Source organism: Choloepus didactylus, chromosome 1 (assembly GCF_015220235.1).
Source record: "Choloepus didactylus isolate mChoDid1 chromosome 1, mChoDid1.pri, whole genome shotgun sequence".
Lineage (NCBI taxonomy): Eukaryota > Metazoa > Chordata > Mammalia > Pilosa > Megalonychidae > Choloepus > Choloepus didactylus.
Window position 1 is genome coordinate 61,871,788 of NC_051307.1, and position 26,699 is coordinate 61,898,486.

Genomic DNA, 26,699 nt, shown 5'->3' on the forward strand with positions numbered 1-26,699 from the left:
GCTCATTCTTTTCGAGATGCACATGTTCTTTAAACAATTGCTTACAGGAGATAAAACTCCAAGACAGCTAGAAGACATGCTGGCAGGATCTTCACCTAGAGTTGGAGGAAGGACTGTATGTAAAAAGGATGAGCTTGGTCAAGTTCAGTCTTGAGCCAGATATTGCTTAAGACTGAATAACCCAAGCCTTGAGAAATGTTACAGAAAGAAAACATCTTTTATTATCTTAGAAGGAGAGGTAAGAAAGTAGCCTCTTTATGGGTATCTCCAGTCCTGGGGTTCAATTATTATGATCTAATGTGACTGTCCGACTCAGAACATATCCCTATGGGTAGACCTCTCCTGAAAGGAGTCATGATTCCTATCATCAATCAGGAAAGGTGGTACTTGGGGCTGGACATAAGAAATTAGAAGGCAGGCCCTACATTGGTAGTGAGGAAGAAATACTACTTTCATTGTCCTCACTCTAGACTGTGTGCTGAATGGCACCCCTTGGTAGCATGGGGACCCTGTCTTCTACCAGTTCCTGGGTACACAGAGGTCACATTCCCATGAAACAATACCTTTTTAATGGATTCAGTCATCCATAACTGAAAAATCAACAGGCCTGTAGCAAACAGGGCCAACCCTATATGTACACAGCCAAAGAGTAAGACTTCAGGGACCTTTAAAATGCTTTACATGGCCCAAGAGACCTTTCTTACTTCCTGGCCCTTCCTCTCCTACCTTATTAGAATAAATCTTCTACAAATGGGTTGAGTTAAATATCTTTAAATTGTGAAAACTTGCCCCCCAAAACAAATACCTAAAACACTGACCTAGTGAGGGCTAAAAGCCTATTATCATATCACCCTGCATAATCCTTTGTCATCTGCCATAGGAATTTGCAATTTTTACACAGTTGTAACACTGTGCCCATACAATAATGGATCCTGCATTTTTAAAAATTAATGTTACATAGTTCAAAGACACCATCCTACCCTCTTGCCCCTAACAGTTATGTAGTGGAGTGATATCTGAAAAGAAAAATAGAAAGAAAGCTGATTTTGGTCTCAAAAACTCTGATTTGAGTCACAGCTCCAATATATGTGGACATGACCTTGGTCACATTCTTAACCTCCTGAGTTTGCTTGTTTCGTCATTATTCTAGTTTGCAGGGTGAGAGGAACAGAAATTATGCTTGCACAGCTGACTCATGGTGGCAATGACTGGTAGTTATTATTCTTAGTGTTATTTTTAGAGTCTGCATTTTACTTCCTGTGTTAATGGTTTTGTGCCAAGCCCTTTTACCCTCATTATATCATCATCTATTTTAGTATTTCTAAATATCATTCAAGATAGGCTGCATTATGCATTATCTCTTTTTACAGGTGATGAAAAAGTAGCACACTGAGGTTAAGTAACTTGCTCAAGGATATGGAACAGGTTCGTGGAGGAGGCAGAAACTGAACTAGGTTAGGGTGAACAGTTGCCTCCTTGGCCACTACTGAATACTAAGAAGCACAAATGTTACCCAATGATCATGGGTGACCTTTCCCTTTAGCACATGATTTCACAGGTCCAAAGAGGCTAGGAAAGTGAGAGGGGATGAAGTGACATATGCATTTAATTTTGTTGATTACAAATAAGAGAAGGGTAATGACAAGCTCAGGAAAACTAAAAGAGCAAAGTAACCCTAAAAAAATTAGCCCAGATCGGCAAATTCCTCAAGCATCTTTCACTACCGTGATGTCCCAGAAGCCACAACCATTTAAAATTATAAAATCTGTGGGTGTATGTCAAAGGAAATTTGTAGAAAACGCAAAGGAAAAAAATTTGGGGGTTTCTCCTTTTTGGTCGAATCTTCAAATTTCTTATTAGTAAAAATCGGAAAATAAACAGAGCTACCATCTAAAACTGTTGCTATAAATACGACAAAAAGCCAGGAGGTCCATCACAGATGATGGACTTTGTAACAGTGTGTGACATCGCCGGTTTTGAATTAGACCCAAGTCTCGGGCTTCCTCTATAAGGTCATTTGATCATGTGTGATTATACTCTTAGTGCCCAAAGGCTGGAGCTATTAACTGAGTGTTGCTAGACAATGAATTATTTGACAAACACAGAAATTTAAAAACTATTCATAGTCATCCAAGTATCAGGACATTATTAATATATTTGTCCCCTGAAAGGGCTACTAGTACTACTTTAAAAAGAAAAGAAAAAATGCACGTCCCAACTTGGTTCTCCTTCCTAAATTAAAATCTCCTTCCAACGATAAAAAGCACCAGCAAATTCTGACCTTGAAGGACAGAGCTGGGCAATTCTGGACCATTCTGGGCACCCATCCCTTTAGCTAGGGTCCAGACTGCCTGCCCCGTCTCGAGTCACAGTCGCCGGTGCGCCGAGCCTCTGTGTTTGCTTCTGCCACCCGTCAGTCAGCGGCGAGGGACAGTCGCGGTGGGGAAGGGGAACATCAGGACTGCCCCTCACTTTTGCCCTTACAGCTTTCCAAACATCAGGGAGGGATGGGAGTGTCTTCTTGGCTGTGGAAATTGATCCTCCTACCTTGTCCTGAAGCCACCCGCGGCCTTCCTCCCGCCTTCCCTCCCGGGTGATTTTCCAGTCCCGGATGCCCGACAAGGGCGCACGCTTGGTGACCGCCTCTCCTGAAAGGTAGGGGTTCGGCTGCGCTCTTGTCTCGATGCCGCGGGAAATGGGGAACCCAGTAGCCTCCCCCTGCATTGCACCTTCCTCTGCGAACTGACGTGCGGCGGTGGTCACAGAGCATCTGGCGCCTGCAGCCCAGCGGGAGGGGCTTTCCCAGGTTCCTGGGGCGCTTGGCGCAGTCGCCGCGGAGTTGGATCAGAGCGCCGCGCGAAGCGAGCGGGTTAGTGGGCGCCTACCGCTCAGGTCCGGTCTGCGCCCTCCCTCGCTCCCCGGCCCAGGTCCGGGGTGAATGGTTCGTGCCCGCGCCCAACTCTGACCCACGCCACCTTCCTCCAGTTTCCGCCGGCCGCGGGCTTTGGCGGCCTGATGCCGAAGAGAGAGGCGGCACCCGGCTAGAGCTGGCTGGCGGCGTGCTGCCGGTTCCCAGTGCACCCGAGGCTGCAGCCCCTGGGCGCGGACTCCCGACGCTTCTGCAGTCTACGCGCCTGGGCCTTGGCGGGTAACTCTCCTCGCATCCGCTTCACTGCGAGTTGCCTCACGGGGTTGGGGGTTTGTGGGTTTGGAGGAATAGTATCGGGTTCGGATGGAGACCAGCGGTAGGGTGACGGCGGCCTGGGGTCTGTGCTGCCCAAACCCTCGGGCTTTGCAGCCTTTGAAGCTGAGGGTGGAGACCAGGGGCACACTTAGTTGACTCTCTTTCCACACACCCTTTCGGCCCCAGGGCGCTTTGTCTTGTCCTCAGAGGGGTCCTGAGATTAGGGGGTTCAAGAGCCCCAGGGCGCTCGGATCCCCCGGGCGTTTAGGGGTTCAGCTTACCAGCACCGGTGCGCTGGGTCAGCGTCTCAGAGGACGGCTGGGGGTGGGTGGGATGGGAGGCAACGGGCGTCCACAGGAGGTTGCTCTCGGACTCCCTTTTCTCTAATTTGAAAGGAGGCTGCGCGCCCGAGAAACAAACAAGGCTGACGGACGCCTGACTCACCATTGTTTTCTTGTAAGAGGGTCTGTATGCGAGGAGGGGCACGGAGTCGGGAAAGTTCTCCTCTTTTCCCTTAGAAAATTTTCTTTGAAACCCGTGTCTCCGCCACTGTGGAACCAGACCTAACAAAACAAGCACCGAGGCAGTTTGGGAAGGGCGGCAGTGAGGAAATTGCAGTGTTTGGGCTGCCGTTAATTTTCAAGAAAGAAACAAGTAATTTGTCATTACGCGGCCGCTGGCTTCAGAGCTCCCCAGCGAACTCAACCCCTTTCTTGTGTGCTGTAATTTTGGTTTAAGAGAAAAATCTAAAAAAAGAGATTTGTAGAAACCAAAAACAAACTTAAAGCACCTTCTCTCAGGATTTTCAGTGGAACATGTGGTATCGGGGGGAGGGGATTGCTGTTCCAAGCTAATGTTTAAAAATAGTGTGTGGAGGTGGGAATAAAAACATCGCAGGCAACAGCATACTCAAACCAGACAAGCCCCAAATCTAAGCTCAACACTCGTATTTGCCCTAAGAGCTTGAATATTCACTATGGTCGGGTAGGTGGTTAGGGAAGCCGCAGATCGGCTGGCAGTTCCTCGCGCTCTCTGGGGGAAGTGTCCTGTAGCCCCGCGTACCTGAGCTGCCCAGGTCCATGCTGAGTTTCCGGCAGCATCACTTCTCTCCAGGTCGCCAATGGCTGCCTTCAGTACACTCGGGTGGATATTTGACTTTCCGTTCTTCAAACTTCCTCTCCCAGCTTCAGAACACAAACGGTCTTTTTAATTATAAGGAGATGTAAAATATTTGGGCTTTCCGTTGAAAGCATGCCGATTTGACATTCGTAGATTGGTTCGTATTGTTTCCTTGTTCCTCTCACTAAAACTGCTTTTCATACCAAGAGCTGCAAGAAACACCCTTAGATTGTTAATCTAGTTTACTTTGCCTTCTCTGAAAAAGGCTAACTGCCTCAGAGGCAGATTAGATAAGGACACTTCTGGTTGTAAGAAGAAACGTTTCTACAAAGAGTTTGTTTTACCCTGACCTGGCTTCAAAAGCTGTCCTTAATCATTAATATAGAAGGGGAGAGGGCTTCATTTGTTTCCTGATGACCCTTCCCTTGAACAATATTTTTACCATATTCCCTGAATGTCATAGTCCCACATTGTACCATGTCTTGTTTCAATGATACAATGAAATGGGACAGCTTTTTGACTATACTTCAATAGATTTGTTGGAAATATTCTATTTGCACACCAAATTAATAAAAATCTTTGAGACCCAGAAAGGAATAGACAGTATTGGCAGAAGAATGCCATTAAAAGACATGCCATTAGAAAACATCAGTCTGTCCTTTGTGAAATGGTAATTCTCAAGTTTTCTTATCCTAGAACTCGACAGCACAGGACTGAATTTCGCAGCTCTTTTACAGATATTTCAGTGTTCCGCATCTTGTGAGATGTTATGTGAGAAGTGAAATAATGCAGTATTTCTCACTGTCCCTGATATATGTGCTTCATCTGTTAGCTATGCATTATAGACAACAGATATAGCAAACAGATGAGGAGGGTAGCACAGAGCTTATGTAGTACTTACCAGTATGTCCATGTATGCCAGTTCACTTAATCCTTCTGACAACCCGATGAGACAGGACTTTTAGCTCCATTTTATAGTTGAAAAAACTGAGACTGCCTTATGTTAAGTGACTTACGATGGGTCACTTAGCATCATCATCAGATCCAGTTACAATGGATCTGGCTCCTCCTCTACCTTACACCTTCCCAGGAAGCTTCCCTAGTATATGTTCTTCAAGCATTCTTCCATTCTTTGTGCATCTCATTCTCTTTTGCCCTGCACACTCTCAATTTACACATACACACACACACACACACACACACACACACCTTGATGGTCAGGTGCTTTCCTAATTACTGCTCACACTGGGCTTTTTGAACAGGTGGTCTGCATGCCCTACATCTCGTTCCTTTTGCCAGCTTTGGAATTTCACCAGTAAGGTATCTTCCAGCTTCTTCACCTCTTTGATGTGTCTCTTAAGAGTGCTGTGTCTGGCCAAATCCAGGAGGTTATGTTAAATCCAATTTGTTGTTTCCCAAAAGTTCTTTTCATTCTGAATATATTTCGTTCTGAAGTTTGTACTCATCCTTTAAGGACCAGATCAGATCTTGCCTGGAAGACTTCCCAGGGCCACATCTCCACCCTCACAGTTGAAATTAACCTTTCTCTTCTGTCTATCCCAATTACAGGTGTGTAACAGCACACATCATAGTTTCCAAACACTACTGTCTCAGATTTGGTCAAGAACTTAGCTGCCATACAATCAGGGCAAAAGGGATGAGATTCTGGGATTGAGTTTATGAGGGTCAATGAGAGTAAGGACAGTGGGAGCTCTGTCTCTTACCATGACAGTATTTCACTTTCTTGGAAAGCTTTTGGTCATCTGGAGCATCCCTTTCTACTGCTATAACAGTTCTGCGTCTGGCTAGGGGCTTTCCCTTTCTTCTACCACTGCGAAAGTGGGGAAGGAATGTGTCCTCTATTGTCCCCACTTAGGAAAGCACCCACCCTTGAGGAGATTTTCTTCTCATGAACACAGAAGTTCAATGAAGAGATTCTCTTTCTGGCTGTTGTTTCCCCTGCTCCACACCAGAGCTAAGACATAGTGTGCAAATAGCATTGTTGTGTTCAGTAGCATCTGATATTGCTCTTTGAGGGATTCTGTAAACACTGATTTACTTTCTTTCTAGTTGAGAATGAAAAGTTCTTCAGAAAATGAGGAGAATCAGACTTCCAGAAGAGAAGAGAAGGAAGCTGAAGAGTCCCCCATAGGTGGTGAGGTTTCTGTCACCTTCCACAGGTTGTGGAGTTGGTATGGCCGTGGGTGATTAATTATGGGTCACTAGTGACGAGGGACCTTGGGCACTTTCTGCGTGGCCATCCATAAGTTGGGATTTCAGGTTCAACCAATGTTTACTGAGAACCCACCATGTAACAGGATATATTCTGGGCACTGGACCAGCTTTAAACAAGAGAAACAAAGCCCCTCATCTTATAGAGCTTATGTTTTTGTGTTAAGGATAGTCAGTAAGCAAGGTACAAAAACGAATAATCATATTTCTGATAGAATAAGTGTTACAAAGACAATACAGCACAGGGGTGTGACAGGGAAGGGGTTGGGGAGCCTACTTTAGAGCAGAGTCAGAGAAAGCTTCTCTGAGGAGGTGCTGGTTTGAACTGAGATATGAATGAAGAGAAGGAGCCAGTTAAATGAATCTCAGTATTTAAAGGTTCTGACTTTTTACAATTCATTGTATTCCAAAAGTTCTTTTCATTCTGAATACGTTTTCACTGAAGTTGCTACTCATCCTTCAAGGACTAGCTCATATTTTACCCAGAATAAGATTCACCAGGGACACATCTCTGTCCCTCAGGAGGAAGAACCTTCTAGATGAGGGACTAGCAACTGCATAGACCCTGAGGTAGGGATGAATTTGGGTGTTTCAGAAGCAGAAAGAAAGCCAGTGTGAGAACAGTGTAGTTGGAGAACTTGTAGTTGAAGATTGCAGAGGGGCCGGGGCAGGGGGTAGGGATAGTGGAAGAAGATGAAGTCAGTGAAGTAGGTGGGAGTCAGATTATGTAAAATTGTATTCTAATTAGAATGGGATGCAGCTGGAAATCTTCATGCAGGTAGTAACTCATTCTTCACCCAGTGGACTCCTCAGTTGGTCATGGATTTGTGTGCTCACACGTATTTTTACTTAGAGTTGGCTTTTCTTCCCCTTGTTATTTGGCCATCACTGATTTCACCCACTTTTCCCTGGCCAGGACACAGGCATATCCACACCAAGAGGCAGGACTCAGAGATCCCTGGACCGTATTCCTCTTACCTTCTGAAATAAATCCAGTCATTTAGTTTCATGTTCACTCCTAACACGCTCTGTCACCAGCTCTGACTTCTCAACTTCTTCCCAGACTATCTAGCTGGTGACATATGAAACTAGATAGTAAATATTAAGTTAGTTATCTAGGCAAGTCAAATAGCAGTTGCTGTCATTTGCAAAACAATCATTGCTGCCAGAGGTAGTTTTCTAAGTAATCCAGAAGTCTTGCCTTTTCCTGAACTTCTGCTCCCTTTCTCCCCAGCCTCCCCTGTGCTCACTGTTATGGGAGCTTCAGGCTGGGTTTAGAATACTGGTTCAGTGGAAATGTTATAATATTTGTCATGGGAAAAGATAAAGCCTGAGGAATTTTTTTATCCATTGTTGTGTATGATCTTGGAAGTCTTAGAGTAGCTCATTAATCTTGAAAGCTTGTGTTCAAGTTGATTCTTCCTTAAGTAGCTCTGGTTTATCAGAAAAGGACAGATGATCTTGCCATTTTATCAGTTATCCTTTGATTCCAGGATGTTTCATTGATAGTATATTACTCTCTGGGGAGCTTGGCATAATTTTTATAAAGAAAATTGTTTTTGAAATCCTTTAAATATATGTCCTGTACATTTGTTAGCTTTAATACTTAACTACAACTTACTCTTGACCTCTTGTGTCTGTTTCTTTCCAATTGTAATTCTAAATGTATTAGTATAAAATCTGAAACATTTCTGTCTGTGAGGACAGCGAATGTGTCTTGTCTGTTCACCCTCCTCCCTGCCCCCCATCTTTTCTACCTGGCACAGCATCCATCACATTATAGATATAATAAATGTTTGTCAAATGACTGAATCAGTGGACATTGATTAACTCACAATGTTAATATATTAGCTCAATTGTAACATCTTTGTAATTATTTTGAATCATCTTTGAAACTATTATGATTATCTATTTGTCATCTAAAAGCTTTCCCCTAAAACAGGTGAAAGGTGAATCCATCCATGTGGATTCATATACATTTGTTAAAACCCTTCTGATTCTGAAAAGTATCTGTTCTTTCTGAAAATATTATAATGTACTTACTTTGACAATGAAGAGGCTGGTATATAAATGCCACCAGATGGAATTCTTTTCAAACTTGTTTTCATTTGTGGTAAAATTTCAGTACCGTTTCATAATTAATGATGTAGGATAATTTGGGTTGGGCTGTTTAAGTTTGTGTTTACATTGCTGAGGAAAATAAGTGTGCCAAGAATGTGAATAACAAAAAATCATTTCCTCTTTAATAGTACAACATCCTTAGGTCCACTATTTTATGCACCTTAGTAAACAGAGCCTTTCATTGCTTATTATGATATTTCTTGGATTTTTAATAGGTATCACTTAACCTAGTTTGAGACAGAAACAAATGCCCTGGGATGAAAAAGCTATGTTCATCCAGACTGTCAGAGTTTGGAGGAGTAAGGGAGAAGCTTCTGGCAGAGGGAACTGAGAAAGAAGTGGTGGCACAAGGTGACAGGGTGGGCCAGCCATGGACTTGTTGAGACTCGTGGTAACAAAGTTTCTCATAAAGAATCATGTCTATAGGGAGTACCTCTTGGTTAATAGAGATTCAAATTTAAAAAATTCTGAGTATTTAAAGGTTCTGACTTTTAGAAATGTTTTCTCTTGTTCCACAAAAATGTGCTACTATATAAACACAGCCTTTCTTGTCTTTGAGCTGATTTTATGGTGTCTCCTTCCCTCACCCCGTCAGATTCTAGTCTTGAGTGAGATTATCAGCACACTGTCTATACGGAGTTTTCTTGTTAGGAAATAGTCTATTGCATATATTTAGGCCAGCACGGCCGAAGGAAGCCTCAAACGTTTTATTAAATCTTGGTGAAATTCTTTAATATGTAAGAGGGCAGAGGGAAGGGGAGAATATGATGGAATGTGTAAATTTTTTATGGTCAGCATAGAGTAGAAGAATAAAAAGAGAACTGACATTTTTTATTTTTTAATTTTCTGACTCCTTTTATGGATAACTTACGAATGCATTTAAAATTTGGAAAGTAGGTTATCCAGTTGCATTTAGATGAGAGCAGTGAGATGATAGTTCAGACATTCAACTAGGGTATAAATGGATTTTCAGCTGCTTTCAGCAAAGGCACTTAATTTAATTTAAAATTTTATTTGATTGACAGATTCGAAAGTTAAAGGAGCTTTCTTTTGTAAATGTAAATGATTGTGAGATAAAGGATGCTGCTCTGAAATCACCTTTGATATTTGGAGCCAATTTCTCAGGTAAATGTCAAAGCAACTTAGCTAATGACTTTTTAACCCCAGCTATGCTACAAATAAATTACAAATATTTGGATTTTCTGATAAATAGGATGTTGGGAGATATGTGTGCTGTTTGATCATGAGGTACCTATAAATGTTTTCTAGCCACTGAATTTTCTGGAGGGCAGATCTCGCCCATCTATTGCAAAAGAGTGTTTTTACAAGTTTGGTGAATAGGCCTCTTCTGCTGTAATCATGCCCAGGTGCCTTATAAAAATCTTCTACTCAAGCTCTCTGACCACCAATGTTCCTGTACATGTACCTTTCATAATAGCATTCCCCAAGTATGGAAATATTTTTCTGCTCAGAAATCCAGAGAGTTTCTGCTACTGGTCTTTGAAGTTTCTGTCATCTCATGGGTTAACTTTTGTATTATTCTCCATTTGAGTTTAGTCAAGACAAGCCTGCCAGTACTTTAGCTTGTGGTGTTCTTTTGACACCCAGTACCTTTCTCCTTCCATTCCACACTTCCCCATCCAAGCCACATTATATCATGGGTTCATTTTCCAGCTTCATGACTTATAACTGCAGACCTTGAACAAGTTGCCTAACATCTTGGAGCCTCACTTTCCTTATCTATAAATTTGAAATAATTTCCACATCACAGCTATTATGACAATTAAAAAGAACACATATATAAATAGTTCTGCATAGTTTTTGCCAAATAGCAAACATTGAATGAATGTTACCTGCCATTGTTATTATAGCTATTATTATTGCTATTATGATGACTCTATTCTTTAAATAGTTAAAAATTAACTGTTTTTCAGAAAACCTCTCTGATTGGCTTTATCTAGCTCTATTTCTTTTATTATTTTTTAAATTAAATTCAATTTTATTGAGATATACTCACATACCATACAGTCAACTATGGTGTACAATCAACTGTTCACAGTACCGTCATATAGTTATGCCTTCATCACCCCAATCTATTTTTGACCCCTTTCCTTACACCAGAAAGAATCAGAATAAGAATAAGAAATAAAAGTAAAAAAGAACACCCAAATCATCCCCCCCCATCCCACCCTATTTTTCATTCAGTCTTTGTCCCCATTCTTCTACTCATCTATCCATATACTGGATAAAGGGAGTGTGATCCACAAGGTTTTCAAAAGCACACCATCACCCCTTGTAAGCTACAATGTTATACAATCATCTTCAGGTGTCAAGGCTACTAGGTTGGAGTTTGATAATTTCAGGTATTTGCTTCTAGCTATTCCAATACATTAGAATCTAAAATGTGTTATCTATATAATGCATTAGTGTCCGCAGAGTGACCTCTCGACTTCATTTGAAATCTCTCAGCCACTGAAGCTTTATTTCATTTCATTTCACATCCCCCTTTTGGTCAAGAAGATGTTGGGTTCAGATTCACCCCCAGGAATCATATCCCACATTGCCAGGGAGATTTACACCCCTGGGAGTCAGTTCCCACGTAGTGGGGAGGGCAGCAAGATCACCCGCTGAGGTGGCTTAGCTAGAGAGAGAGGGCCACATCTGAGCAACAAAGAGACACTCAGGGGAGACTCTTAGGCACAATTATAAGCATTTCCCTGTTAGGCTGTGTTCTAAGATTCAATTCTGAGTTTACACATTGTAGTTAGTCCATACTGGTGAGGCATTATAGTGTTTGCCTTGGTTTCTGGCATGCTTCACTCAAAATGCTGTCTACAGGATCCATTCACCTTGTATCTAGCTCTAATTTGTTTCTCAAGTTTGTTTCCTCTTAACCCCTGTCTTCAAAATGAAGTGTCTTAATTTACCCATGTTGTTATATTTCTTTAATTATTCTTCATTTATCAGGTACAAATATTTGAGCACCTGTCATATGCTAGGCACTGTGTTATTATATAGGGATCCATAGGCACACGATGGGGGGACCCAGAGTGTACATATGAGTGTGTGCATGTGTGTGAGTGTGCGAATGTGTGCATGTGCTCATGTGCTTTTAGTGGAGTTGGGGAAATACAATCTGTTGGTTGAACAGGGCCATCAGTTTTGGGGAACAAACCCATCAGTTTTTTGGGAACAAACTAGGGTTAAGAAGTAAAAACTACTGTCTTCAGAAGTCCATTTTAAAAACTTAATATCTTTTAGTAAGCTGAATTTTTTTATGGTTTATAAAATATGCTAGTTAAAGGTTATCCCTTTTCTGGAGAGAGTTTAACATATGCTTTCTTTCTTAGACCCTCTATCCTCCTCCAAATGTAGCATGGGGATGAAAAGGGAAGACCTTCTTAAAGAGCAAAATCCTCACAGATGCTTCTGACGTATTGGGGTAGGGTGGGTGGGGTGTAGAGCATTCCAGTCATCTGGAACCACATGATCAAAGGCACTGATGCATGGAACAGTGTCCAGTATGATTGAGAACTGCACAAAGTTTGGTGTTACTAGAGCATAACGTTCAAGGTCTAGTATTTCAGGAAATGAGGTAGGACAGGCTGTAGGAGTCAGCTTGATCAGACTTAGAGACCTGTGGTTTATATATTTACATTTCCCTATAAGGCTATGAACTTAGGGAGGTAGGTCTACATAGACAGGCAAAATCTGCATAGCTTCTCAACTTAGATGAAGACTTTACATATGGCATGTATTACATCTCTTCTATTTGGAAAATAATGAAAACATTAGTTAAGATGATATATAATTGAAAGAGTTCTCATTTTAATAACCCAAGTGCCTAAAGGATAGCGATATTAGGTTAAATATAATTTGTGACTTCTGAAGTATGGGATTTCATATGAAATTTGACAGTAGAGAGGGGCTTCAGACAGAGCAGAGACATCCAATGAGAACAGTCAAGAGTATCACTACAAATTCATGGCTCACATAAACCTGACACCTAGGAGGCTGAGGTATAACTAAAATGCCAAAGTAATTCCTCTCTAATGAGAAGAATATAAGTGCCAAGAGGTCTACATATTTGAATTAGAAGATTGGTGATTCTGTAGGCAAACCCATGGAATATAACTAAAAAGTTGCTTGATAAGCACAGACCCATAATAGGGTCACACTCTCTTATGCACGATACTGGAAACATGCTAAGACACTTTTCATTCCCCTCCATTTTCCTAGCCTCCTTGCAGACCTCTCCCACACATTCCACTTTCAGTCTAATTACAGTTGATGTGTGTTTCAGTGCTTTTTCTTTCACATCTCATTCTTTTCTTGGAATTTTAAGCCCTTGTGGTTAGAGTATTTTGGACCCAAATACTTAATTACCAAGAAGAGGAAATCACCAGCAAAGGATTTAAAATGTATGCAATAACACTCAGACTTAGGGGAAAACATATTTTTGGAGTGAAACCATGTAAGATCTTCTAGAGGTAAACATATTTCAGACATTTATCATGAGATATTTCACAAGCTGTGAATATTGATACATTAAAAACTGAATGTGCCTAGGAAATGGTAGTGGAGAGGAGAAGGAAGCCAAAATGTGATAGCAATGCAAACAAAGAAATAAAAATCAAGTAGTCATCCAATTTTATATACAAATTATGAAACATATAATTGAACAATAATAAAACTGTGAATAGAAGCACTTGGCTTTCTACTGTGTTTAGAGTATGAGGGAGCGAAAATTTCAAGTCAGTGCCCCTAATTCTGATCATCCCAGGTGATCTGACACCTCACGTGTCTGAAGCTGCAAGACTGAGCCACTGACTCCTGACCATGTGACTCCTCCCAAATGCTTTTCTGAGAAACTGCCTGAGCTGCCAAGACTCCTATTTCTACAGCTTCTCTAAAGTAAAGTTTTTATGGAAATACAGCAGACATATAGAAGAATTGTGGTAGGGTCAGTCCTGGCATGGCCTTTTCCTGGGACTCACGGATACATCCTGTGCTCAGGATCAGGTGTGTTAGCCCAGCAGGATAAAACACAAACCCCTAGTAGAGAAGGGGACTGCTGGTGCAGTCCTTTCCCTATTGCCCTGAGCATATGTAAACGGTCTGACTCTGGTGGGCACCTACACACCCCAGTGGTATATCTGTCTGTTCCTGGTGGAGAGGGAGTGGGGTTCTTCCACTGAGGCAGCAAATGGACACAGAGAGGGATGCTGTGCATAGAACATCCCCCTGCCTCGCTCATGACTTGAGACTTGCTGGCTTTGGGAAACTGATGCCCACTAGTGAAGCTGACCTTGCTCTGTCTCTAATCTATGTGAGTAAAATGTCTTGCCATCAGAGCCTGTATCAGTTTTTGCTGGTGACCCCAACACCTGTTTTGGAGTGGGTAGACATTTTTTTAGGCATATCTTTCTGACTGAGAAGAGTACACAAACCATAAAAGTACACCCATATAACCGTCTTCCAGATCAAGAAATAGAACATTGCTGGCACCCCAAAAGTATACCACGTGCTCCCACCCATCACTACTCCCCCCCTGAAATATAACTGCTCTTCTGACTTTTATCACCATTTATGATTTTTCTGCTCCTCTTTAACTTTTAATTAGTATTTTAAATAGGTATTCTGAATGGCTCTGGAGCATCCAGAGCCCCCCATGGAGGCTCTGCAGTGGGGCTGGTGCTCCGACTTCTCTCTGCATCTTCCAGAGCATAAATGACTCCTTGGTCCTGGGATTGCCCATCTGAGTAGTGGCTTCACTCTGACCAAACTTCACCTGACCACTCTGACTGACTCATGGACTTCCCTCTCTTGTCCATGATTGCTCCCTGTCTTTGATGTGTGCATAGGAAGACAGATGTGTTTCATTATCATTACATGAATTTTTTTTTTTTTCATTTCTTGAGCCTGCTGTTCACTAGCCCTTTCAGACTGAGCCAGTTTGTTTTCTTGATATGCCCATCCCAAGCCTGCGAGACCAGTCCTTCCTGCCTTCCCAGTTGCTCCTGTGGTTCTCTCCTGAATTTCTCTCCTGAAGTGTCCTTACCCACTCTTCCGGATCCAGACAGGAGCCATATCCACCTAGCAGTTTTCCCCAGTTCCTGTGGTCTAGAATCATCTTTGATAGAAAAGTAAAAGTCAGCTCACTTTTTTTTAAAACGGAAATTCCTATTTCTCAAATAGTGTGGTATATTGTAAATAAATGCTCCATTTTGCTGTACTTAAGCATATCGAAGACCAATTCTCATTTGACAAAATAAAACAAAAAAAACCTCAGATCAAAAAGCACCCTGATAATTAGGCTTTAGTTAGTAATAAGGAACTATGCAGAGCATATTAAATGGCAGGATGCACTTTCTTCAGCAAAGGACTGGATGTAAACTCCTACAAAACTTTTCTGTTTTTAATTCTGAGCTGAGTTTATGGTGTTTGGGGAATCACAAGGACCATGATGTTATGAAGTACCCAGGGTGACCCCACAGGCTCAGGTGAGCTCCTGCTCTCCCCTGTGTGTCCTTGCTTTGGGATTGGGGACTAGCTGCTTTCTTCTTAAATGTCCTTAGCACAGACTCTGTCCCTTGGCCTCCTATGTCCCTCACTTTGAGTGATCACAGAGTGGACATGCTCCTCCTTTTCTCAGCAGAAGCAAGGGGTTGACTGCTAGTCACTATGGGGAAATCTGCAGAATGTTTTTTAAAGATCACATAGGGAAGTTTTAAAAGTTTTAAGTAATCTTAGTTTTGGTTTCTGGTTGATTTGCGGTTTCTTATTCTCTTGTTAAGCCACTTTGACTTCTAGTTTTTGCTTGGGAAGTATTTGGCATTTGGCGGAGGAGTGCAAAGAAGTTGCATGTTTTAGGTTAATCATATATTTGCCATAATATGTGTATTACGTAATTGAAAAAATAACAAGATTTTAAACTTTTAGCCTTCACTTAAGACATTAGGGTAAGGCAAAATGTAGTGTTTGTTAATTTAATCGTCTTTGTTTAAATGTGTGACTGTACGGACTTGCCTTTAGTACATCTGTGCTCTCTCTAGCTCAGATAAGTCTCACATCCTGAGATCACATGGCATGTGATAGATGGGTTATACATATCTGTGATGGATGGTGTTCTTGTTTGCTAAAGCTGCTGAAATGCAATATACCAGAAATGGATTGGCTTTTGTGAAGGGGATTTATTAATTCGCAGTTTTACAGTTCTAAGGCCATTAAAGTGTCCAAACCTAAGGCATCAACAAGAGGATACCTTCACTGAAGAAAGACCGATGGCATCCAGAATACCTCCATCAGCTGGGAAGGCATGTGGCTGGCGTCTGCTGGTCCTTTGCTCCCGGGTTGCATTGCTTTCAGCTTCTGATTCCGTGGCTTTCTCTTTAAGCAGCTGTAGGTTCTCACTTAGCTTCTCTGGGGCAAACTCTGGGCCTCATCTCTTAGCTTAGCATTTCCAAACATCTTTCTTTCTGCATCTCCAAGCGTCTGGGTCTCTGTCTGCTCTGAGCTCTCTCTCTCTCTCTGAAGTCTCTTAAGGACTCCAGTAAACTAATTAAGACTCACCTTGATTGAGTGGTGTGCTGGTTTGAAACTGCTATGGACCCCAGAAGACCCATGATCTTTTAACCCAGTCTTGTTGGGTGGAACATTTTAATTGAGTGTTTCCATAGAGATGTGACCCACCCAACTGTGGATGACACCTTTGATCGGGTTATTCCATGGAGGTTATTTCCATGGAGGTGTGGACCCCACCCATTCAGGGTGAGTCTTGATTAGTTCACTGAACTACTTTAGAAAGCTCAAGAGCTGACACTGATGCTGATGCTTGGTAGCTGACAAAGATAAATAGAGATGCTTGGAGATGCAGATAGTAGGATGTTTGGATATGCTAAGCTAAGAAGTGAAGCTCAGAGTTTGCCCTGGAGTTACTAAGAGAGTATCTCCAGATGCTTAGAGAGAAACACTCTGGGAGAAAGAAGCAAGGAGGCACAGGAGCTGAAAGAGAGAAGCAAAGACAGAAGTCCAGAGATATTTTGGAGAAAGCCATTTTGAAACACAACCCGGGAGCAAAGGACCAGTAGACGCCAGCCACGTGCCCTCCCAGCTGACAGAGGTATTCTGGACACCATCAGTCATTCCTTCAGTGAAGGTATCCTCTTGTTAATGCCTTAATTTGGACATTTTCATGGCCTTTGAATTGTAAATTTGTAACCAAATAATCCCCCTTTATAAAAGCCAATCCATTTCTGGTATTTTGCATAATGGCAGCTCTAGCAAACCGGAACAGGTGGGGTCACAGCTCCAAGGAAATAATATAATCAAATGGTCCCACTTGTAATTGAGTGAGTCATATCTCCATGGAAACAACCTTATCAAAAGATCTCACCCCCAATAGGTCTGCCCCCACAAGAGTGGATTAAAAGAACATAGTCTTTTATAGGATACATAATAGATTCAAACCAGCACAGATGGGTGTATGGGTGGGTGTATGGGTGGACAGATGGATGGATCAATGGAGCTACTCCATATGCTTGGCCACTTATCTCATGGAATTATTGCCAGATGAATTTTAGTTGAATTCAGAGCTGCTTTATAAAGCCTGGGATGGTTTTCCTAAGAATTCTTTGGGCTTGATCCAGGGACCTAGAAGAAATGATATGTCTTTGGTTTCCCTATGGAATATGCTAAATTATTTGGCTAGTTTTTTGTGAAAGTAGAGCTGACTGGTTAAACTCTGTTGTGACCACAGTGTACTGGAGTAACTTCTATTGTTGATATACCAGATTTCTCTTTTTATTTTCCTTCTTAGGGATGGTGTAATCTTCTTGGAAAATCTGTAGGGAGAAGTGATATCCCGCTCCCTGCCCCCCTCTTCTCCCAATCCCTTAGAAGAGTAATGTTCCTCTTCAAATTTCCTTTTGTATTTTCTAGACTGGGTTATTTTATAATGTAAAAAATGCAGTCATTAGTAAATAGTTATCCATATTTTTTAGGGTATGCCTTTTGAGTTTTTCTCAGACACTTGTTTACAGAAAATAATATGAAAGGTATAAGAGTCCCATAATCGGGTCTTCACTATATTTGTAGACTTGACTTCAGTTCACACTTTATAACAAACCTTGTTATAATTTCCTTAAGTTAAAAAATTGGTGTTAATGTGAATTTGTCATTTATATTTATAGTCACATTGTTTTTGGTATAACCAATTCAAAATCAAGGACCATGCATTTTCTTTCTTTGTTATTATTACAATTTATTTCAGTCCTGTTAATTGCTGTCACGATATTATGCTACCATCACCACCATCCATTACCTAAACATTGCCATCATTCCAAATAGGAACTGAAAACAAAATACATTGTGATATTGGCTGATGAAATACTTAACTTCTCTAAACCTCCAATCCTTATCTATAGAATGAGAATAAAAACAGTGCCCATTTCAGTGCTCTCATGAGTATTACATGAATTTGTGCATATAAAGCCCAGAACACAGATTTCTTTAATTAATCATCTGCTTTATCAAACATTGTCTCTGGCATGTGGTGGGTCATTCACAATCCCTTGATTCTAAAGGAAAACTTGGTTATCTTTCTGTAAGATTGTGCCTTAGATTATTTTCTGGCCAGAACACAGAACAAAGCATTCCAGAGAAAGCTTTGGTTTGTTTATCTAAGTACTTTCTCAAGTGCTCTAATTTTTCTGCCGGGTCATGTGGTTATTAGGAAGACAGTATGGTTATAGAAGGACTATTTTCTGCTCCTACTTTCTCTTCAGTGTGTTTTGTTTTCAATAGAACTATTACAGATTCACCTTAACTAGAAATTTATTTTCTTGTTTAAAATTCTGTTTACTTTCCCTTTTCAGAGAATTGTATTTTAAATATCTAGATATTTTTATATGACTTGAATTAACAAAGACTTTTGTTTTAGAAAAAACTCAAATTAAAAGTGAAATTTCAAAGTATTTCTACCAATTCATAGGATTTACTGGTTTAGTAACTGTTTTTACTAGATTGATAAAAAAGAGATTTGGCTCCAAATGTAAAAGATAAGCAATTCTTTGAAAACAACCTAAAATGTCTACTGGTAGGATAACATTGTGATATTGGTTGATGAAATACTTAAAGTCTCTAAATCTCCATTTCCTTATCTACAGAATGAGAATAAAAACAGTACCCACGTCAGTGCCATTATGAGAATTATTATATAAGCTTGTGCACATGAAGCTCAGAAGGTAGTAGGTATTCAACAAAGATTAGTTATCATTTTCATCATCACCCTTGCTAGCAGCAGCCTCAGTTTTCCCATGTACCATTTTCATTCTCACCTCATATCTTTGCAAATGCTGTTTCCTCTGCCTGGAATGTTCCTCTCTACCCTGGCTTTATCTCATTTTCTCATCCTACAAGTAGTTTAGCAATTTAGTAATTACTTGTGAACTACTTGCTAATTTTTGCCTTTCCTGCCAGGCTATAAACTATTTTCCTTCTTCACTACTGTGTCCCCGGGTGCCTAGGGCACTGTCTGGCATAGATTAGGCATTGGGTGATTTTATTTATTAAATAAATCAACTATGAAAAGTATTTTAACAGGAATTGAATTTGACTCTGCACTTTGCCATAAGGATTAGCCTACTACTAAGAAGTAAATCTAGGACTATATGATTTCATAACTATATTTATATATATATATATATGTATCTCATATGTTTTGGTTTATTTGTAATAAATTATATTCTTGCCATATTTATAATTTGGCTTTAGAGGTTCTAAATTGTAATGGTTTATTTGAAGGATAGTGATATAAGTATCCTCATATATTTTCACTTGCTGTTAAAAGCAAGGCAATTTCCAATACTGTAATCTTAAGGCTTGATATATGCTCACCTAATTGTTTTCCCTCAGGCTAACTCATTTCTTTCTTTTAAAAAATAGCATAAGAGGTAAGCAGAGGAATTAACAAACAGAAGATAATATTTCCCAAGGGCCAGAATGATCTAAGTTCATTCAGAATAAACTGACATAATAAGGAGTTTGAAAAAAGGGTTTTTATAACTCAGATTGAATGTTACTTGTAACTTTTAAACATAATAAAACAGTAAACTCTTTAGAACTTCAGAGTTTGAGGGAAGGCAGGAAACTGGTTCCCTCCTAGTTGTGGGTTTATTTACTCTGGGAGAGAAAACACAAGAATACTTTCAAATTTGAGGAAGGGCTGTGCATTCAGATATCAGCACATTTCTCAAGGAAAGGCATCACAGATTTTTTTTTTTTACTTTTTCAAATTTATGGGACAGATGCAAAAATAACACAAACTCCATAAAGAGAACTCTAATGTATCCCATCTCCCCAGATACCCAGATCTACCAATTTTAGCATTTTGCCACCTTTGCCATATCATTCTTTCTATCATACCATCTGTCTATGTATCTATGTATCTATCTATCTGTCTATCTATCTATCTACCTACCTATCTACCTACCTACCTACCTACCTGTTTTCAGAACATTTGAGACAGGTTGCATACGTCCTCCTTGAACATTTAATATTTCCATGTACATTTACTATGAGCAAAGATATTCACCTTAAAAGCAGTTATCCAGTTCAAGTACTTTAACATTGATATAAAGCTTACATTTTATATGCCAATTTTTTCTTTTGTCCCTTTTGAGCCTTTTCTCTCCATTCTTGGATCCCATTCAGTATGATGTATTACATTTAATTGTCATTATCTCTTTAGTTTCTATTTTTTTTTAAATTGTGAAAACACATATACAGCATAAATCATCACATCCCAGTCCCTCCCAAACATAACATTCAGTGGGATTAATCACATTTACAATGTCACGGTACCCTCACAACCATCCATTATTGTCACTTTCCCTTCACCCCAAATAGAAACCCTACACCCATAGAATTTTGAACTGAGTGAAAGTCCAAATTTATTGGCTAAGCAGAGGAGCAGAGCAACATACAAGCAAGCAAGAAACAGGATTTCAAAGCATTGTAGGAATTCTCATTATCCAGATGGATGACAGGGGGATGAAATTCCAGGGCTAGGAAAATACTGCAAAGCCCTACATTGCGAAAGTAGTCTATAAATTCTGTCCTTGGGAGACTTTACCCTCCCTTTTGGGAACACACAATTTTGTAATAGAGATCAGTGGGAAAAATTACTTTATAGCTATGTTTTTCTCATGTTCTGCTTTTCAGTTAGAGTGTGCTGAAGTCATAAATGCCAGCATTTTAAAATTCTAAGTATATATTCATTCATCCATTCATCAGAGCACATGTTTGGTTTTAATTACTTGTCTACTCAGGTAAAAGCACTTTTTTTTTTTCCTGGAAGTGAAACATCTCTTCTTTAGAATTTTGTAAAATTAGTTATTGCTCAGAAGTGTGATCCTCTATCCATCAGTGCAACCAGTATTATATTTAGGCAGCCTAAACATTAGCAACTTCTTCCTAGTGCTGAGCTCAAATTTAACTCCTTGAATTCTGTATTTGCTGGTCTTGGCTTAAACCACTGATAAGCTGAAGAACCTAGTGAATTTCTCTTGTACATCAAGGTCTTTCAAACACAACAACGGGCTGTTGGAGAGGAACCTAAGATGGCGGCTAGGTGAGACAATGCAAAAAAAACACCTCCGTGAAAAATACTAGATAAAAACCAGAAAGTGACCCAGAACACCAGTTCCAGCAATGCACCAGCTGGACAAGGTCTGCTTAATACACAGGGACCATGCATTTGGTGAAACCGGGAGTTTGCATTCTGAAACGAGTGAGTGAGCCGGCTGAAAGTCCGGTGGCTGCGCTGCGGTGTGGGGAAACTGTGAGTTGGCGTTTGGAGACGGACTAGTTCTTTTTTAAAAAAAAAACCCTGGGAGCGGCTGTGGATATGATGGGGAGAACCACGCAGTGAAGCACAGCAGGAATGGGCGTGGAGGATAGCCCTTCCCACACCCGCTGTTGATTGTCTCGGGGCCAGGAGGGCAAAGGGTAGCCAAAAGGAGAAAGAAACTGCGCCCATTGCAGCCATCTCCCCGGCGGGCTGGGGCACTGCTGCTTGGGGCCAAACCCACAGCCCAGAGCCATGCCAAGAAACCCAGTGTGAGAGGGAGTCTTTCCTGCAGCACCACGCACATGCCACAGTATGGGCCTTGGACAGTGGCCTTTAGTGCACCCACAGCTAATTGTCCCAGAGCTGGGAAGTCAGAGCTGTGCGAAAAGGGGGAAATTAATATGCCCCATTCGACCATCTTTACATCAGGCTGGGAATGCCCCTGCATGGCCTGGCAGCCCAGGGCTTCCCTGGAGGGCTGGCGCGCACTTGTGATGTGGAACAACCTTCCCTCAGCAGAGGTCCTGGAAGAGCACAGCTGAGAAGGGGGACCTGCTCGGAAATCCCAGGGACCCTATACCAATACCAAGGACTTGTGGGTCAGTGGCAGAGACAATCTGCAGCAAGACTGAAATGAAGGCTGACTCTTGCAATAGCCTTAAATCTCCGGAAACACCTGGGAGGTTTGATTACTAAAGCTGCCCTGCCTCCCTAACCACCCAGACACATGCCCCACATTCAGGGCAGACAGCACCAACAACACACCCAAACTTAGTGCACCAGTTGAACTCCACAAGAATCAGATCCCCACACACCACAAAGACAAAGTTGGGGAGAACTGACTTGAGGGGAATAGGTCACTCGTGGACGCCATCGGCTGATTAGTTAGAGAAAGTGTACGCCACCAAACTGTAGATCTGACAAATTAGAGTTTGGTATTTTTTATAACCTGAAAGAACTCTATCAAGTAAAGCAAATGCCAAGAGGTCAAAAACAACAGAAAATCTTAAAGCATATGATAAAACAAGACAATATGGAGAACCCAAACCCAAACACCCAAATCACAAGACACAGTACTTGGCGCAATTAATCAAAGAACTAAAGACAAACAACGAGAGAATGGCACGGGATATAAAGGACATGAAGAAGAGCATGACATAGGATATAAAGGACATAAAAAAGACCCTAGAAAAGCATAAAGAAGAAATTGCAAGATTAAATAAAAAAATAGAAGATCTTATGGAAATAAAAGAAACTGTTGGCCAAGTTAAAAAGACTTTGAACACTCATAATACAAGATTAGAGGAAGTTGAACAATGTCCTCAGTGTCCTGGAGGACCACAGAATGGAAAATGAACACAAGAAAGAATGGGGAAAAAAATCAAAAAAATCAAAATGGATCTCAGGGATATGATAGATAAAATAAAACATCCAAATTTAAGACTCATTGGTGTCCCAGAAGGGGAAGAGAAGGGTAAAGACCTAGAAAGATTATTCAAAGAAATTGTTGGGGAAAACTTCCCAAACCTTCTACACAATATAAATACACAAAGCATAAATATCCAGCGAACTCCAAAGGAATAAATCCAAATAAACCCACTCCAAGGCATATTCTGATCAGACTGTCAAATACTGAAGAGAAGGAGCAAGTTCTGAAAGCAGCAGAGAAAAGCAATTCACCACATACAAAGGAAACAATGTAAGACTAAGTAAGTGACTACTCAGTGGCCACCATGGAGGTGAGAAGGCAGGGCACGATATATTAAAATTCTGAGAGAGAAAAATTTCAACCAAAAATACTTTATCCAGAAAAACCTCCTTCAACTTTGGAGGAGAGCTTAATTTTCACAGACAAACAAATGCTGAAAAGAATTTTGCTAATAAAAGACCCTGCCCTACTTCAGATACTAAGGGAGGCCCTACCGACAGAGAAACAAAGAAAGGAGAGAGAGAGATATAAGAAATTTATAGATATATAGAACATACATCCCAGGTCACCAGGACACACATTCTTCTCTAGTGATCACAGATCTTTCTCCAGAATGGACCGTATGCTGGGACATAAAACAAGCCTAAATAAATTAAAAAAAAAAAAAACGAGTTTGTTCAAAGCACGTTCTCTGACCACAATGGAATACAATAAAGTCAATAACCATCAGAGACTTGGAGAATTCACAACACCTGGAGGGTAAACATGAGGGGGGAGATGAAAATGTTCCTGGATAATCAAAAGCTCATGGACTTCATCACCAGTATATCAGTCCTATAAGAAATGCTAAAGGGAGTTGAGCGGCTGAAAGGGAAGGGACACTAAAACAATTGACTGAACTACATGAAGAAATAAAGATTTCTGGTAAGATCCACGTAAATATAAATACCAATACTACTGTATTTTGATTTGTAACTCCACTATTTGCTTCCTACAGGATCTAAAAGATATAAAGTGTAATCATAAATTAGTGGTTTTGAACTCAGTGTAAAATATGTAATTTTTGACAAGAACTACATAAAGGTGGGGGAATGGAGGAGTATAGGAACATAGTTTATGTGTCCTATTGAAGTTAATTTGTTATCAAAGAAAAACAAGATTGTTATAGATTAAGAGGTTAAATTGAAGCCCCATGGTAAACACAAAGAATCAGAGAATATGACCATAGAGATGAAAAGTAGAGTATGGGGTACGAGAAATGGGGGAAGGGTCAATGGGGAGTTAAGAAATGACTGTAGGGTTTCTGTTTGGGGTGAAGGGAAATTTCTAGTAATGGATGGTGGGAAGGTGATAGCATTGCAACATTCTAAATGTGATTAATCCCACTAATGGAATGCTAGGGAGGGGTTGGAATGGGAAGATTTAGGCTGTATGTATGTTTCCCAATTGAAAAAAAAAAAAAAAAAAAAAAGACAGTCTAAATAGATGACAATTAAATGCCAAGGATGATCCTGGATGGGATCTGAGGATGGAGGAGAAGAGGCTCAAAGGGACGCAGATGGGACACAAGAAAAAAAAAAGGAAATATAGAATGTAAGCTTTGTATCAATGTTGAATTTCTTGAACTTCTTAGCTGTGCTTAATGGGATTTCATAAAAGAATGTTCTTGTTCATGGGAAATGTATATGTGAATTATATTGTTTGTTCAAGGATGTGCACAGCTTGCTCTCATATGTTCAGAAGACAGAGCAATAGATGATGGATGATAGATAGGGAGGGAGGGAAAGAAAGAAATGGTGGTGTGACGGACTGTTAAAGTTGGTGGATCGGGGTATTGGGGGAGGGGGGTTGGGGTATGCTGGAGTTCTGTGTAAGGGGTTTGTATTGTTTTTGCAACTGTTCCTGTAAGTTTGAATTTATTTCAAAATAAAAACAAACAAATAAAAAGAAAACGGGCTGTCTTGTTTCCTGCCTTGGTTTAAGCTTCTACAGGTTTAACTAAATCCCACCCCCCAGCTGTTCCTGGTATGACATTGTTTGAGGTTGCTTTACCATCCTATTCAGATTAGATAATCATAGAGAACCCTTTCAACTTTAAAGTTGTGATTGTTCCTTTACTCCAGCTGGTGATAAGTAGTAGTGGTTAGAAGAGGATAGAAACCTAGATCTACCCTTTGTATGCATTTAGAGAGAATGACTCTGAGGTGCAAATTTATCATAATCTAATTTTTTCAGGTTCAAAATTCTGTCTCTCAGAGGAAACCTCTCCTTTATTAGAATAGTAGCCACTTAAGAATAGCACTTTGCCTTTCTTTTAATTTCTAAATGAGTCAACTACTTAGCACTCAAAAGTGAAATGTATATAGAAATATGTAAACGTAAGTAAGAAACAGATTTGTCTCCAAATTCTAAAATCCATGTACTTTGAGAAAAAAAATCCCCTGTAATCCACAATTCAGCCCATGAACAGTTTGTTTTTCTCTAATGCCTTTTAGTACTCTGTCATGTGCACGTACATCCAACACATGTAAGTAATCTTAGTGTATTCAACCTTTAAAATTTTCACTTCATAAAACTAAATAGTTTTCCAGGTTGCTATATGATTTTCATAATAAGCAAGCATAATTATTTTCCTATTGAAGGACATTGGAGTTAGTAAGTGGCTTCTGAAATAAAAGAGTGACCATTTTCGATAGTTTTCTGTTTTGACATTTGTTACCTAAGAATTTTTTTTAAATAAATATTTTCTAATACAAGAAACAGATCATACAGTTTTTGCTTGTTTGTTCTTGTATCAGTTTGTCTTGCATGAGTAAAGTTGCAGCAGGATCTGTTTGAGATATTTTTCAAATTCCTTTTGAGAAAGTGACCCGTAGCATGTCCTTATCCTAGTTGCTTTTCTTGCTTGTTTCCTCATGTTTCCTTTCCCCTAACTTTTTTCTAGATATTTTTATTCTTCTTTGACCTCCCCCTCATTCATTTTTCTCCTCCATTTTACTGAGGGTTGTCAGAGCAATAACTACTCCCTCACCTCTGCATTTAACAGTAAAGCTGTGTGTGTGGAGAGAAACTGAAAAATAAGACACATAGTTCTTTCATTACCAGGTTCCTTTGGTTTAATTGAGCTGGATGTGTTATTTTTTTCAAGGAGACTGAGCTGGATCCTTTGGAAAATCAGTCACAAACTACAGTAATGTAATATGTGCTGCTGGTTTTGCTGTTGGAATTTTTTTTTTTTTTTTGGTAATTTCATCATCCTGTAAAGCATTTTGGGGGGATCAGATAAAACTAGATGACTAGTTTTTTTAAATAATGTTTTCTTTAAAAATGTTTTTTAATGGTTTAAAATTTTCTTGTTGGCTGAGCTGTTCTTGCTAGAGTGATACCTTTGTGTTTTATTTCAGTATTTGCAAGTAAAGAAGCAGCACAACCCTCTGTCTTGGATTAGCTCTAGTAGAGAGTCCCCAATGATTTAGTGGACAGTCTCCTGAGCCTCCAGCTTCTTGACGGCCCCTTACCCAATCCTTCTTCAGGAATAGAGCTTCTTTGGGAAACAGATTCCTAAAAGTGCAGGTAAACACAGGCAATACTTCCATTGTCTCCAACTCCTTAGAAGTGTGTTTGAATACTCGAAATGTTCTTATACAATGTTTCTATCTCTAGCAGGTAGTGTTGAAATACCCTCTCATTCTATGTGTAGACCTGCTGGTTAGTGACTCATCCTGATTTTACAGGTGCCCAGGGGCTTATGAGACTACTAATGT

General features: G+C 40.4%; 1 protein-coding gene across 9 annotated transcripts in view; it reads left to right on the forward strand.

Moving 5' to 3' along the window:
* Positions 1-2,478: 2,478 nt before the first annotated feature.
* ST3GAL6 (ST3 beta-galactoside alpha-2,3-sialyltransferase 6) overlaps positions 2,479-26,699 on the forward strand; it is a 94,155-nt gene continuing 69,934 nt past the window's right edge. For 3 of the 9 annotated variants that reach the window (XM_037834266.1, XM_037834233.1, XM_037834299.1), the window contains exons 1-2: positions 2,479-3,148; positions 26,340-26,508. Coding sequence is in view for 3 of the 9 variants with exons in the window: in XM_037834194.1 (XP_037690122.1) it covers positions 6,380-6,458 (79 nt within the window). In the remaining 6 variants the exon portion in view is untranslated. Of the gene's footprint in view, positions 3,149-6,373; positions 6,459-26,339; positions 26,509-26,699 lie in introns of all 9 variants that reach the window. The other 6 variants (XM_037834194.1, XM_037834223.1, XM_037834205.1 and 3 more) reach the window with 5 other exon arrangements.